Genomic DNA, 14,968 nt, shown 5'->3' on the forward strand with positions numbered 1-14,968 from the left:
AGTCAACAAAATAAATCAATATCAAGAAAAAAACACTTCATTTGCAAACAAGCATTCACAGCCATCCACCAAATTGCAGTTTGTTCGGTAAATAGACTCTGGAAAGGTAATCTGATGAAAGAGAAGTTAGAACTTGAATTTCAGCTTTCAGTTGAGATGCTGCCATAATTTCCAGCTAAAAAAAAAAAAAAAAAACAAAAAACAAATTAATGTGCAACGCTGTAACAGCCTGATCCAGGGTTATCTAAATAAGGATTACACTTGTTGGATGTGCATGAGAACCATTAAATGCAAAATCCCTGTCACTGTGTTGATTCATTTTACTGTACATTCATGTGTTCTCTAGTGTGTACCTCACAGTAACACAAACAATGTGTAAGGTGAGTATAAACGGGAAGGACAAGGTACACAATACCTTTTCTTCCTTTCTAACCATTTCACACCATATATGCCCAAAATGGGATATATGCTTTAAAAGCTACGGGTGAGATCAGAAGTCTAGTACTGAGCAAGTAACTGTTGGAAGCATTCCCCTCCTTGTACAGACGTAATATATTGTGTAATATTTAGGAAAGCAGTAAAATCCCCTGTACAGCATACGATCATCAGATGACTAATGGCAGGAAAGCTTAAAAAGCTGCTGGTTCTGGCCTGTGAGCCGCTGAGGCCCACTGATTCAGAGACAGCGGGCATGGGCCGTCTCACTCCTGCCGCCTTGTAGGGCTTCAAAACCTTACTGGTTCTGCTGTACTAAGAGTTTGCCATCATAAAGAAAAACAGGATTGCAGAGAATAGGATTTGTCCTGTGGGAAGTAAGAAATAGAAAACAAGAGGTTTATACATACTTCTTTTTTCCACATTGGCTGACAAGCGATGTAAGGTCTCTTTTGTATACTTGCTAACTTATTTCGATCTTGCTTTGTAAATGGAATCAGGACATCTTTGCGTATATTTAATCTCAAAAGAAAATAAAGTTGTTAAATTTTCTCATATACTTAAAAAATATTTATTCCAACTTATTTCTTTATATTTAAAGCCAAAATAATATGTGAAAAGAATAATGGATTTAAACATCAGTTTGCGCGTTAAGTCAGATTGCATTTCCTGTCTATAAAACAGAAGAATACTTCTGTTTCTCTTGGGGAAACAACTAACCTCTCAAGATCAGATGGAAGGAGACCAAGCCACTTTATAGACGGAACGGTGAGATGATGGGCCTCAAAAGACATTGACTAAAATAAGAAAGGTCAACTATAACATTCAGTGACTTTTAAATTATTTGAGATATATGCCTTCCGAGGTCATGGTCAGATTTTATTACAAAGATAGTTAGGTATTTTCACTATCAGAATGGTATAAGGATAAAATAGCGCAACTGAAGCTTACCATGTCCCCTTGCCAGAAACCGTTCTTTCGCTAAGACCTGCACCCTTCAGCCTATGACAGATTCTAGAATAGTCCAGTTTAGGCTGGTCTAGATCTGAATAGTTTTGTTTCGGTTTTTGGTGGGTTTTTTGGTGGGTTTTTGGTTTGTTTTTTGGTTTGTTTGTTGTTTGGGTTTTTTTATAGTCAATATGAGTCTGATTGCCAAAACCAAAAAAGCAATTAAGCCAGGAGGAGCAATGACAATCAAATCTGGAAATTTCTAATATTTTCTGCTGGAAAGTACCACATCATACAAAAATATCCTAAACAAAGATTCATCTGGTGCAGTATCATGGCTACAGTAAATATCTTAGGGAAGAGTGAAAAAACAAATAAGCAATTAATGATACTTCTCAGAATACTCCCCCTGCTCCCAACGGTTTGTGACTCCAACTTTCTGAGCCAGAAGTGGTGGTGGTGTAATACTTGATTTTGTCGGGTTGCTTTTAGAATCCATGAAAACTTTTGTCATCTACAGCACCCTACAGCAAAGTATCACAGTTAAATTACATGTATAAAGGAATACTTCCATTTTCTGTAACGAACTTGACATATTCTAGTTTCATTTGATACACCTGTTCCTCCGTAATTGAAAAAAATCAACTTTTAAAGGAGCCTGACAATTTAATTTACTCCTGGAAAATGGTGTTTTACAAAGTTTACACACCTTTGTAGGAGAGCTGAAAGTGTGACAGCTCACCTGAAAACTTGGGAGTTCTGTTGAACTCTGACATCATCAATGCCTGACGGTTTTCTGAAGTTCTATTTTTTTTTTCACTTTGGATGTTCTTTCTCCATTGCTGTACTGAACAGTTCACTGATCTGCTCCTGCCCTCTGCCTCCACCTGCCTGCCTGCCTTCCATATTGTCTTCCTGTACATCTTTTAGCAGTGTAATACAACAATACCTCCTTGTTCCCTTTGCCTCTTTTTCCATATTGTTCCACACTAACACATGTATCCACAAGTGAATTCTCACCCCAAAACAAAATCTTTACCAACATAACATCATTTTGTGGAGAGTCACCCATCTCACAAGTTATGTCCTCCTCCTCCCAAGGCCTCCAGCCTTCATTTCTCTTCTAAGGCAGAAACAAAACAAAATGGAGAAACTTTTCTATTTGGACTGAAGGCTGCCTGTGCAGCAGAGAAGAACTGTAATATAGTTAAATGAAACACGTCTCATTGTTATCCAGTTTCTTTTTGTTGCAGGAAGAAGCCGTTTCTGCAGATACACGAGGCCTAAAAACTGTGTCTTTGTGTGGAAACAAAATGATAAAAGGCAGTAACCATTCTAACAAAGGTGTCCCAGCCGAAACCACGACAAATGGCTGTAATGTTTCATACATCTCAGCTTCAAGGCTGGGCTACAAAACAATATATTTGAAGCAAAAAAATTGTACTTACCACAGATCCGTATTTGTAGATGCACATTATTTCTACACCTAGGTTGCAGAATACCAAATGTCAAGTGTCTGCTTATCTGCACACTGGTCATGTTTAAGAAGACTCCATTAAGAATTTTATTTTATGGCATAACAGTTACATCTTCATGATTAGTGAGGTTCTTTATGGTTTACAATTATTTTTAGGGTATGTCAAAATAGTCAGAATTTGAGCATAACATGTCACCTTTACATAAATGTTTCACGCTGTCTGTACATAGTCATTTCAAAACCAAAGATAATCAGCTCTTTAGCCTGCGTAGTCCATATCTCTTAATACTACTGCTTTAAGCAGCTGCTTCTCATTTTGCAGTGATCTCCCTGATTTCAGGTGGTATCAGTGTATAGATATAAGAGATTTTCTGCATTTTGCATATGTGAATTCAGATTCTGAATTCAAACAAAGGCATACACGCTCACATCCACAGAATCCCTCAGGAAATGAGGGAAATTTCAGACCTGCTTCTGATGTAATGGAATAGCACATCCAGAATGTGATGGATTCGTTTTAGGATTGACTTTATTCCTACTGGCATCAGACTCGTAGTTTCTAGCTTTCACTACTGTAAACTATTGGCATGAGTGTTGAATTATTAATGTAAGTGTATGTGAACTACTTTAAAACCAATACAAGCCTCACTTTGCTCAAACATACTATTTTCTTGATGTCTGTCTGGCCTAAGGTTCATAATGTAGTTAAAAATTTTGCTTTATACCAAACTGAGCAACGTTTGCAAAAGTTCCTGTTATTTTCTTTTATTTTACAAAAGGAATGGCATGGCCAAAAGCTGGAATTCTTGTCAGAGCAACATTTTCAATGGCATTTAGCTCGGTAAAGATACAGCTAGGACCTCCTGAGACTTTCAGAAGTGGTCAAGTGCCTAACTTCCATTAAAATCAGTGGAATCATGCAACGGATCATAAAATTCCATTATCCTTATACCTCACAGGTATTTTCAAAATCTAGCTCTATTCTGAGCCACGAATTCTATAAAGTTTTTTTCCTTTTTAGGTACAAGGTAAGATTCTTATTAATACCTCAAAGCACAATAAATTCTCACAGAGGGTAAGGGTATATTCAATGGGGATGTAAAGCCAGTACTGATGTTTCATTTAAAGTCCCTCTGTACGCCTAGATATATTTTGCATAAAGCAGGAACCTTCTGGTTGTGTTGAATCTGTATGCTCTGAGTACCTTCCCATAAAAGTGAGAAAAAACATTCTAAATACATTTTGCTTTCCTTTTGTCATTGAACCTCTACAGATTTACCGTGTGGATCTGCATCCATAAGGGTGAAAATGGGAATTTGAAAAGTATCCCACAGCTTTCTGACCAAAAGTCGTGTATTAAGATCTGGTACGCCTCTTCCCTAAGGAAAGAAAACGAAAGCAGACAGTTTTAAAATAATTAAAATAGCATCTGGCTACATATGTGTTTACATTTGTCATTTGAAAGCAAGCAAACAAACAAAATGCTGGCAGAAATACTTTTCCAGCAGCTATTTTGCAGGGAAAGTTGTATGCTCCTATTTTGGCTCTGTGAGGAGGGAAAGAGGAGCGGGCTGGGGAGAAGCACAGCAGATGTCCTGGGTTACAGGCACTATAGAAGTATCATACATTCCTCTATTTAAGGCATTAATATGTAAGGTCTGGGAGTTGATGTATAGATGTACCCTGGTATCTGTATAAGCTGGTTTAAGGCAGCCACTGTTTTCTTTTTAAAAATGTTTATGGAACTAATGAAACACTATAAAACAAGTTGTTGCTATGACTAACTATAACTGGACAGCATGCAGCATAGTATAAATGCTTATCTCTCTTAGGTATGGGGATATGTTTTTTCCTCATTGTGAGCCAAATTTGTCCCAGAACACATAGGTATGCATATTCCGTTTACACATTCCTATTAATTCTCCAGGCTCCATAGCTCTTTCAGTACAATCCAAAATCAACCAATTCTATTTCATTTGGGTTTGCTAAACCGAGGATCCTGAAGGACAAAAGGTTACTCAACAGTTAACATTTCTGAGACTGAGTGGGGCAGCTACTTTGCAGCAGCACGTGAAGTTGATAAGCTACCAAAGCTCTAAGGAGATGTTTGGAGGAAATAAGTCTTTAGAATGTGTATTTTGTATTTCTAGGAGGATAATAAAATTTAAAAAAATATTGTTAGATATGTTTCATATTAATTTTATTATGATCTTTTGACCAAGTTTGAGCACCACTACAATGCTAAAGTATTATTTAAATTCTCTACGTCTAGCTACACAATATGAAATGTAAGATGCATACCGTAATCATTATACATGGGGACAGTTTATTGCAGAAGTCATCATCCAGGAGTCTCTGAAAAGTTGCATCTTTTTCTACAATTAACATAAATTTGGCATGTGAGATTAAATCTTTTCTGTTAAGGCTAGCTGCATGTAAAATGACCCATCACACCAATCAATTAAAACTAAATGCTCTAAAATACCTGTTCTGGAGCCAAAAGCAGTGTTCATGACTCAATTTCAGAGCCAACAAGCAAAGAAAAAATTACCAGAACATTGTTTAACTTGGAATATTCTTTGGTTTTGCTTTATTTTTTCAGTCTACAATGAGAGTTCTTGCTCAAAGGATACTTTTAATTCCTTGAACATTAGATGGCACAGTGACTGCCTAAAACAACAAAAATGAGATTAATCATTTTAAATAGAGAAAATGATATATTTTAAAATAACAACATTAGGTAATGAAGGACACAATTACATCCTGAAAAAAACATTCATCTTCTATATACAAGATCAATCTTGACATTTTCATCTCTTTATAAGCATATTCAACCATTCATATCCTGCTCTATTGTATGGTTGTGTAGGAGTCCTCCTGTTATAACAAGATGCTTTTCAAAAGTATTTGTGCTACTGTCATGGAAGATTGTTCATCATATGGGCATTACAGAGATAACAATGTCCTGATTAATTATTTATCTGTCTTAGCCAGAAAAAAGTGTCAGCTTGGTGTGAAGTTTGCAAATTTAATACAGGCTTAAAACACTTCAGTATTCTTCTTGGAAGACCACTAAATCCTTTCTTTTATTAACGTGTAACCTGATTTTATAACTATTTTGGAGCAGCATTTCTAAGACATAGTCATGTTTACTTTACATCTCATATTAGGATTGGCTCGATCTGGCAAGCATATGGATGAGAAAACAGGAACTGGAGGAAGAACTTGGCAAAAGAGTACGTATATTTTGAAGTGTGTGGTCTGTTTTTACTTCTGACTGCTAAATCACCTCCGGTGCCAGGGTGGAACAACTCAACAAATAAAAATATGAAGAGCCGTAGAAGAGCATTAACAACAGGGGTCTTTATGCTCTGCCTCAAAACAAAGTATAGTAGACAGCTAAGGTTATCATTCCATTTTGAAATTACCGACTTAAGCTCACAATGAACACATTTTCCAGGAAATCGTGACAACAGTCAGCAAGTCTGAGTTCTGTTCCTGCTTTCATATTCTACACAACTATAGCAAATCTTTTAGGACCAGATTAGTTGAATCTCATCTTTTCAAACCACCTTTGGCTCTTCACTCTCACGAAACCGTGGTTATAAACTACTCTTTAGCTCAGTGCCACCTTTGATAAAATTAGTTGACAATACAAGCCCTTCTAATGTCTGTAATTCCTGTGTAAGTGATAATCCTAAAACTAAACAGCCTGATATTACAGTGATGGGCAAATGAAGATAATATCAACTCTTATGCTGATGAAGTATCATCATTAAACTTCTGTAAATGAGAACATAATTTGGGTCCAGGAAGAGGCATCTTTCTCTAATTTTAGAGGCTCTGTTCAGTCTCTCATCTGTGCTATTGGTACTAGAGAAGCCTGCTCATTGTGGTAAAAGCAGCTCATTGAGGACCATATGAGTCTGTTAATTCAGGCTGTAAGACATGTTTCCTTGCTCTGCCAGAAATCAATCTATTGTGACAGAAACAAAGGATATTCAGAGTGCTCAGGAATTTTGATTCAGAGCACTTATTTGACAGAACATTGTAATATAAAGCCTAAGATACACAATATATACGCCTTCCTCTGCACGGCTCCTGTGGTAGAAGGTAGTGCTAAAAACCATATCCAAAAGATATATTCCTGGCGAGCTTCAGAATTGCACTACAATTCAGCAATACTTTTTATCTTTCTTTTTTCACCCAGGTTGTAATGTCTCAAATTGCCACAAGCACAGGTCTGTATAATAAATGTATATAGTAATCTGAGCTACGAAGAGTGCTGGATATCATGCAAAGGTAGATGCTATGAATTATCATTATTGTTTTATAATACATACTGTTGCACCGCAGGTACAATTCACTTTTGTCCCATCTTCCTCAGTGTAACTTAAATTGCCAGCAACAAAACCTTTAGTTGTAGACAGCTGAAAAAACCAGTAAGATGTATACAGTAAATTGGAAGTTACATGCTGTTACGTTACTGTATTCCACAGGCAAACCAAGAAACCTCTGAAAAGAATTCTGACCAGTAATAAGCAGTTATCAACTGCCATCGACCTTTTAAATGCTAAGCAATATTATTGCCATCATGGATATAAAGGCATACTTAAAATAAATTATGTTATCAACTGCATTTATAGATACAAAGGAATTCTTGTAAGGCATGAGATACAAGTAAATCTGAAAGGTTGGTACATCTCTGACTTACTTCAAATTTTCATTTAACCCCCAAGTAAGCAAATTATTTGAGTATGAATTGCTAAACAGATCTCTCGCACTCTGAAGTTTAAGCTTTGCCTTCAGTAAGTAATAGCAAAAGGCCTTGTGGTTTTGCTGGCAGTTTGCCCCAAACTCTTTGGAGCAAGCAAACTCTATGAATTTTCTCTGAAGACAGAAACCTTTCAAGTGCTATGATAAACCATAATTAGGTTTCATTTGCACAAATGATGCTTTTTATTTTAACTACGTATTTCCTCTTTATAACTTTTCTTTGTATTTCAGCTTTCAGTTAAATCTATATGATTTGGAAATAATGATAAAAACATTCATAATACGCCACTTACTATATGTAGACTTCTCCGAGGTATCTTAAGCATGCAAGAAATGTCATTGATTATATTGTCCACAACACTTTGGCTACCAAACAGTAGTGTATCTGAATAATATATGTCTCTATCAAGACAAAATATTGTATTTGTCATTATAATACTGAAACAGCTGTAGGCTCATGAGAGTTTTATAGAGGACATGGATAATCAAATCAACCTAAAGCATTTTACATACAGGAATCCATTATCCTACAGGTTTGCATCCTACAGGCTGTTTTTCACAATAGCATTCTTAAAATACAACTTTATTTGAAATTACAGAAATGTAGTATGTTACCTTTTAGTTGCATAAGTATTGGTCTGCACCATCTTATAGATCATAGATAATATTTTGAGCATCAGAGCTGAAAAGATACATTTTACAAAACATTTTATCCATTTTCAGAAATGCATATACAATAATTTGTCTTTATATTGACACATATTTGTGTCTCATCACATAAAACGTTGAAACATATATTTTAACGTGCTATGAAAATACAGAGAGGCTGTACTAATCGATAGACTCAATAATTTCTAGCATAATTAGGAAAAATATGATGGAGTTAAGCGAGGGAATGTATGCCCTGCTGTGCAGGCCAAGAAATTAAATGACTGAGTTAGAATAAGAAATCAGCATATTGTCCATATTCCAAGATTCGTTTACTAGCTAGCTTTTTGAAGAAGGGTGATGTTTCTGCATTAAGACTTTTTGAAAATACCTTCAGCGGATATTTATTCAGAGAGGGTAGAAAGAAACTGTAAGAACGCTGTATTAATTTCACTGTCACTCACTACAATTTAGTGGAGAAAAGCTGAAGGGCTGGTCATAACATCAGGTTATATTACCCATAGACTTCTAAATCACAATGCCTATTTTTTTTATGTTTTTGTTTGTTTGTGTTTGGATTTTTACAAAGTTTTGAACTAAAATACAAGAATTCTGCTTTTTTAACTTACCAAATTTTGGTGCTGATCTAGGACAGTCACTTCTTATTTGTTTTGTAGTACAATGTGGTATCATCTGTAGACCTACAGAATCTCTAAATCTGATACATTTCAAACAAATACAATAAAACTGTAAACTTATTGAGTATATGTAAATTGTTCTCTGCAAGGTAATTCAGACTCAGACCCCTTTCCTATAAGCAAATTCACTAGTGCTATTTTCAGACTCAGTACAGAAACCATCAATTTGGGTGGAGTTGGAGTGGCGCGAAGGAAAAAGGCAGGCAGGAGACACCATCTGCCAAAATGACCCATTCAAAACATTACTGAACTGCCCCCCCCTCCCCGATCTGATCACTGGCTTCAAAACATGAAAGAGTTTTTCAAGGAGATACTTCAAGACTGAATTTAAGCCTAAAATGCAGAAGTTTCCAGATAAAAATAGAAAAAAGAAAAATATGTTATACATACTTATAACTGTTAATATATCAGCATCAATATTCTAGCATGAAAACAAAGGGAGAAATGACAGGAAAAAATGTGAATCATTATTAGAATGCAAATCAAGTCTGACTGACTTTCTGACCTAGAATGTATGAAAAAGTGTTACTATTTTATATTACAATAATACTACCTAATTTATTCCCTTAAATTATTATCAGAATAACTCAACCATATTCCATTATTAACCTTTGGAAACAAAAGTGCAGTCCATCCTCATCTCTAAATAGTTGTTTAATCTAAACGAAGTTCTCCATTTTGTGCTTCACTGTTTCATGTCTGAACGTGCACATTTCAGCAAGACAATCAGTTATTTTCTTAATGACACTTCATTATTTTACTTAAAATTATTTTAGTGCCTTATGATATGACAGTCCTGTCTTTAAAGCATTCTTTTTAATTTCAAAGTTTTGTAGGTACTTTTAAAAAGTATTGGTGGTAAAACGGCCATAATTTTATTTAAACTCACATAATGTTTCTGAATTTCTTTCTTTGTCAAAGGTTTTGCTCCATGCATCCTTTGGGTGGCAGAACACACCACGATGCACATATGTAAAGTGACAGCAATAACAAACAGCAGGGGAGCATCTGCCTGACAGCTTTAAAGTAACTTTCTTGCCTTTCTGCTACAACATTTAAAAGTTATTTGTGCTTTTCACTTGCATGCTCCCTGCATTGTAACTGTACAAAACAGGGAGAAAAACAGTAATCAAAGCTTTGCTGGATTGCTCTCTCAGGTTAAATAAAGAACGCCCCTTTCAGAAAACAGTGTGCTGAAAGACCTGAGCAATGCGGATCCCACAGATATTTCATAAAGGCAACTGCAAACTGGCAATAGATTGATAGATCGGACATCCAGCAAGTCTTCCTAGGCTTGCATTTACCCCAGCAGAGCAGTTTTCTATAAATTTTTTTCTTTTTTTTTTTTTCTGGAAAGATACAGGTGGACAATGGAAACTGATTGCGCTGCTTTAGGCCTGACATTCTCACTGATTGACATCATTCTTTGGTAAATACCTCTCTGGGCATCTACAAATGTTTACAAGGAACATTTCAAACATGAAATCATTCTCTCCTTCTACTAGTTCCTGCCCAGCAGATTCCAGCTGTGCAGATTAGGTATGAAAAGGCAGCCTAAAAAAGAAAGAAAAATGCCCCACTGACTGTATTTTCTTCCATTCATATTATATTTTGGAATTCTGGTTTTATTTTTATTTGTCTATTTAATTTTATTTTAATCTTAAACTCCTGTATTAAAGTGGGATATAGGTCACTATTCAATGGGAAATGCATATCTAAGATTACATTTCTCCACCATAAATAATGGTTCGGGTTTTTTTTAAATGTGATTGATGTGTCTTATTTTTAACATACTGTGACGTTAACTTGTTTTAATTTGAACGTTTTTCCCCCTATATGTTCTGATGGCAAATAACATTTCACATTTGTTTTTCTAGCCTGGAATGCCATTTCCCCACAGACTGCCAAAAATTGCAAAACTTTGTTACAGTATTTTAATTTTACAGACATCTGAGTGAAACATTTTTGTCAAACTATCAAGACACAAACCATTAAATTCCCTGGAACATACAAGCCTTTCAGTTGACTGATTACCTTCAGGCCCCTCAGGTTTTCTGATTGACAGAAATTTAATTGTTCTCTTTAAATGAGTATTCCACCAAAGTGTTACGTGTGGAAGGTTTGCTATGCTTTCTCAGCCTCAAATGTTTGTAATGTATCCACTTACAAGCACCTCCACAATCTTATCAATCTAAATATCCTCTCACCCACTGACGTCCAAAGCTATTACAGGGCAAGAAATAGATTTGCATCTTCCTTTATCATTTTGCTTTTGTATTATAGAAAGCAATTAATCTCGTGGTTTCAGGGATTTTCAATTTAAATGAGCTCGTTGGAAAAATACCGTTGCACAAGCAACTTCTGCAAATCACAAAGCATGTTATAAAGGAGGACAGGTTGCTTTTTCTCTGATCCTCTCTAGATAACCTGGCATAAGATCTGGAATTTAGATAACATATTGGAAGCTTGGTTTGCTTTATTTGGCTGGTAATGAGCTTAGAACACATCAAGGAGGTAAGAAATACAACAGGAAGAGGTGAGATGCATCTTCTCTGAAGAACAAAAAGGTACGTTTATCACTATCATTTTAAGAAATAAGATACCATGAGGAAAAGCAGAGAAAAATGAAGCACAGAAAGGGCTTTGGAGGATAAAATTGCTCATAATTGTTTCCAGCCTAAAACAGATTATTTCACTCTAATGAGACTTATCATTTCTGGTTTCTACCGCTTCCAGAAAACATTTATAGGACATCCTTCTCCTTTCTAACCCCTATTTACAGTAGTTTTACATTCCCCTTTATGCTATGGTCTGCTCTTACTTAATACATGATGCCTGTTCATGCAGAGTGTTTACTAAGCATTACTTTTTATTTGTCCACTACTTCTTAAGAAGTCAAATTATTTATTGATTCTAATACTTATAGAACTATGTATGATTAACTTTTCTGGAAATTAGATAATCAAATTTATATTCATGGCATTTATATTAATATAAGGCAGGACTTTACAATATATAATACTTACTCTATGTTCCTCCAGCCTGATCTGTTAGCCAGTGTGAGAACAGGTGCTTTTTTTTGAGCCAAGCTTTTAAATACATCTTCAATAACATTTTCTATTGCTTCAAGAACTTCAGAACTGAAACAAAGAAAGTTAATGATACGATTCATGTGATAAAATCTAGTTCTACTTTGAGTTTTGATCATCTATCCCCCCTCCTACAAAAATCATGTAATCCAAAACTGCTTCAAGGATATATTTATTTCAGAAATGTGGAGGAACTCTCTTGTTTTTTAATTTTGTTTTGTTCAGTTTCCCTAAAATCTTTTGACTTTCTATTCCAGATGCATCACTGAGGACACAATTAAAAGTACATTTCTATTCAATCCTGAAACCATCAAATTTTTCACCAGCTGAACTTTTAGACCAACTGGCTGGTTTGTGATTAATGATTCATGGTTTACTATAAATGATGTAATATTGGCTTTGGCTATGATTTGGGCTAAGTTGTTTTTAAATGCTGTAAATTTTAAAAATGTTCAAGAGTGCAAATACTTCCTGTTGTACCATTGCATGTTAACCTTTTGATCTGTTGCCCTGAACAAACTGTTAAGGGTTTTAATTATATGAAGGCTTAGTCTCAACAGATGCACTGTGAAAAGAATAAAATCTGTATCTTTCACCTAAAAGACAAAGCAACCTTGCAGCAGATCCCTGCAGCAAAACTGTAGGCTAGTTTGAGTGTTATGACAGATGCTTTTTATTTTCATAAGCAATCTGACTCCAACATTTCAGCTGTCCTTAAAATTACAAATGTACTATGCACCATCATAAGTTTAGGTAGGAATTAAAATAATAGACAAAACTTATTTTAGCTCAAAGTTTTATCACCAAAGTCCAACTTTGTCATTAAGTAATGTACTAAGAAAAGATGAGTGAATACCAGTGCACACCACACAAAATTAATTATCCCAGCGTTAAAAAAAATCAGCAAGAATTATTTTTAAAACCTAGCTATGAGTCGACAATAATGAAGTGCCATTAAACCTCTCTTCTATCAGCTGAATATGTTTCTTCCATTTTGTAGCTCAGCTTCCACTTAGTCCTCATTCTGCTGAAACTACTTTATAATTTTTTGAGAGTAATTCCTGGAAAGTATTAACCTTTATTTTAAAACGTTACTTGTAATAGTATCTGTATTAAAAAACCCTACTAGTATTGCTTACATTTATGTCCAGTAATATTAAACCATCCAACAAAAACAATGCAAGATTTTTTTCTGTTTTTCAGATGAATAAACTTGGATACAGAGAGACTAATGGCTTTCCAAAGGTGAAACAGTGAAGCATTTGCAGTGTTGATAATACAAGAAGGCGTGCTGACAATATGTAAATTCATTTTCTACTGTATAATACCTTTATAATCAAGTCTAAGATTCTCTGACTTTCAGATTCATATTCTCTTACTCATAATTAAAATCCTACATTGGACTGCCATATCCAAAATAGAAATTCTATTAAGTACAGAGGAAATAGTTGGCTGGTGAGCTAAATGTATAATGCAGCAAGTGGTAAAATAGGTAAGCAAAGCTAACGATGGTGCAGACCTCCAACATAATAAAAATTAGTGTTGATGACAATAAAAATATATGTGGGCAGATAGATGAAAGAACAGATAGGTAGACAGGAAATCTAAACCATGTCATTGCTTTGATACTCATAAATATTTTACTTATTCATTTGGTTCTGTTCACTGTAACTGTCTTGATATTCCAGATGTACTTCAAAGTTTGCTGCAGAATTGGTTTCTGTTCCAATCCAAATTTCCCAATTTACTGGCCAACAGAAGTTGTAAATGCGGCAAAATAGGAGGTAGAGGACAGCAATTCTCTGTGTACCCCCTGCTGATATTCTGTCTCTTTTTGCAGAGAATAAATGAATTTTAATAAGAAAACATACAATACTGGCCAAGTATGCCTGCTTAAAATTCACTCTGATTTAGTTAACTGCGAAATCTGAGCAGAGAAGGGTATATCTCACAGGGTTTGCCTGATCGCTTCTAACATGTTGCAGCATAAGTAGATACTTGTTTCCATATAGCACAAGAAATGCTCTTCAACATTAACAGCATAAAAGAGCGCCTTGAGCAAGCAAACAATATAAATACACATGAGAAACAGTTACAAATAAAAATCTGCAATGTAATAAACCAACACACTCCAAAACCCAGAACTGTACGTCACTAAAGTTGCCACAGCCTGCCACACAGGCTAACAACTCTCCAAGTCATCATCATCATCATCATTATTATACTTTTCCTTTTCCTTTAAAAATACTTTTAAGATACTCCCTGTCTTTTCTAGCTTCTGAGGCTGATATACTGTGTATGGAAAGAGTCTTTCAAAAATGATGAAAGTTTTTTCTTAGTGAAATTCAGTATGTTTTTGTCACGGTTTTCTGTATTTCTGTCTGTACCTATAGACTTTTTGGAGATGTCTGAGGGAACGGAGATGCTGTTTGCAGTGTGAGAGCCCCTTCTCCCCTGTGTTTTTGTAGAGGAGTATGTTTTTCACTTTTGCACAAGCCCATTACATGCAGTGGTGCACCATCTGCTTCAGTATTACCACAGAAAGGGAGAATTTTTCACATCTTTTACCTAGGGACGTGGCTCTCATGACCAGACAGACTTGTTTCCCTGAAGCTGTCCTTGCTCACAGCTGGCACTTCAGTGGAACACACACTATGGTCTTCCATGAGGGCTGGTGCAGACCGATCCAACTGCTCTGGAAGGGGCGGCGTCATGTTAAAAAGAAGCAAAAGAGATTACCAAAGACATTAGAAAAGGCTATTCTGCATGCTGGACTTAAAACTCATGATCTGAGCACAAACTACAGGGCCAGAGAGAAAAAGCAGACAATTTCTGTCGCAACAAAAGTCAGTTTTTTTCCTGCCCTTGCTGACTGACGGACCGAGGGCTTTTCCCGC

The 14,968-nt window shown here is 35.6% G+C and overlaps 1 protein-coding gene across 1 annotated transcript; it reads right to left on the minus strand.

Annotated features, from left to right (window-relative positions):
• Positions 1–55: 55 nt before the first annotated feature.
• SPO11 (SPO11 initiator of meiotic double strand breaks) lies at positions 56–14,737 on the minus strand. The gene is made up of 13 exons (XM_063350290.1): positions 14,640–14,737; positions 12,009–12,122; positions 8,914–9,002; positions 8,252–8,318; positions 7,930–8,038; positions 7,204–7,290; positions 5,494–5,530; positions 5,162–5,271; positions 4,140–4,239; positions 2,832–2,869; positions 1,156–1,232; positions 846–957; positions 56–175 (listed from the first exon to the last, which is right to left on the minus strand). The coding sequence occupies exons 1-13, from the start codon at positions 14,735–14,737 to the stop codon at positions 56–58; spliced, it is 1,158 nt and encodes a 385-aa protein (XP_063206360.1).
• Positions 14,738–14,968: the final 231 nt, after the last annotated feature.

The sequence above is a fragment of the Chroicocephalus ridibundus genome, chromosome 12 (assembly GCF_963924245.1).
Source record: "Chroicocephalus ridibundus chromosome 12, bChrRid1.1, whole genome shotgun sequence".
Classification (NCBI taxonomy): domain Eukaryota; kingdom Metazoa; phylum Chordata; class Aves; order Charadriiformes; family Laridae; genus Chroicocephalus; species Chroicocephalus ridibundus.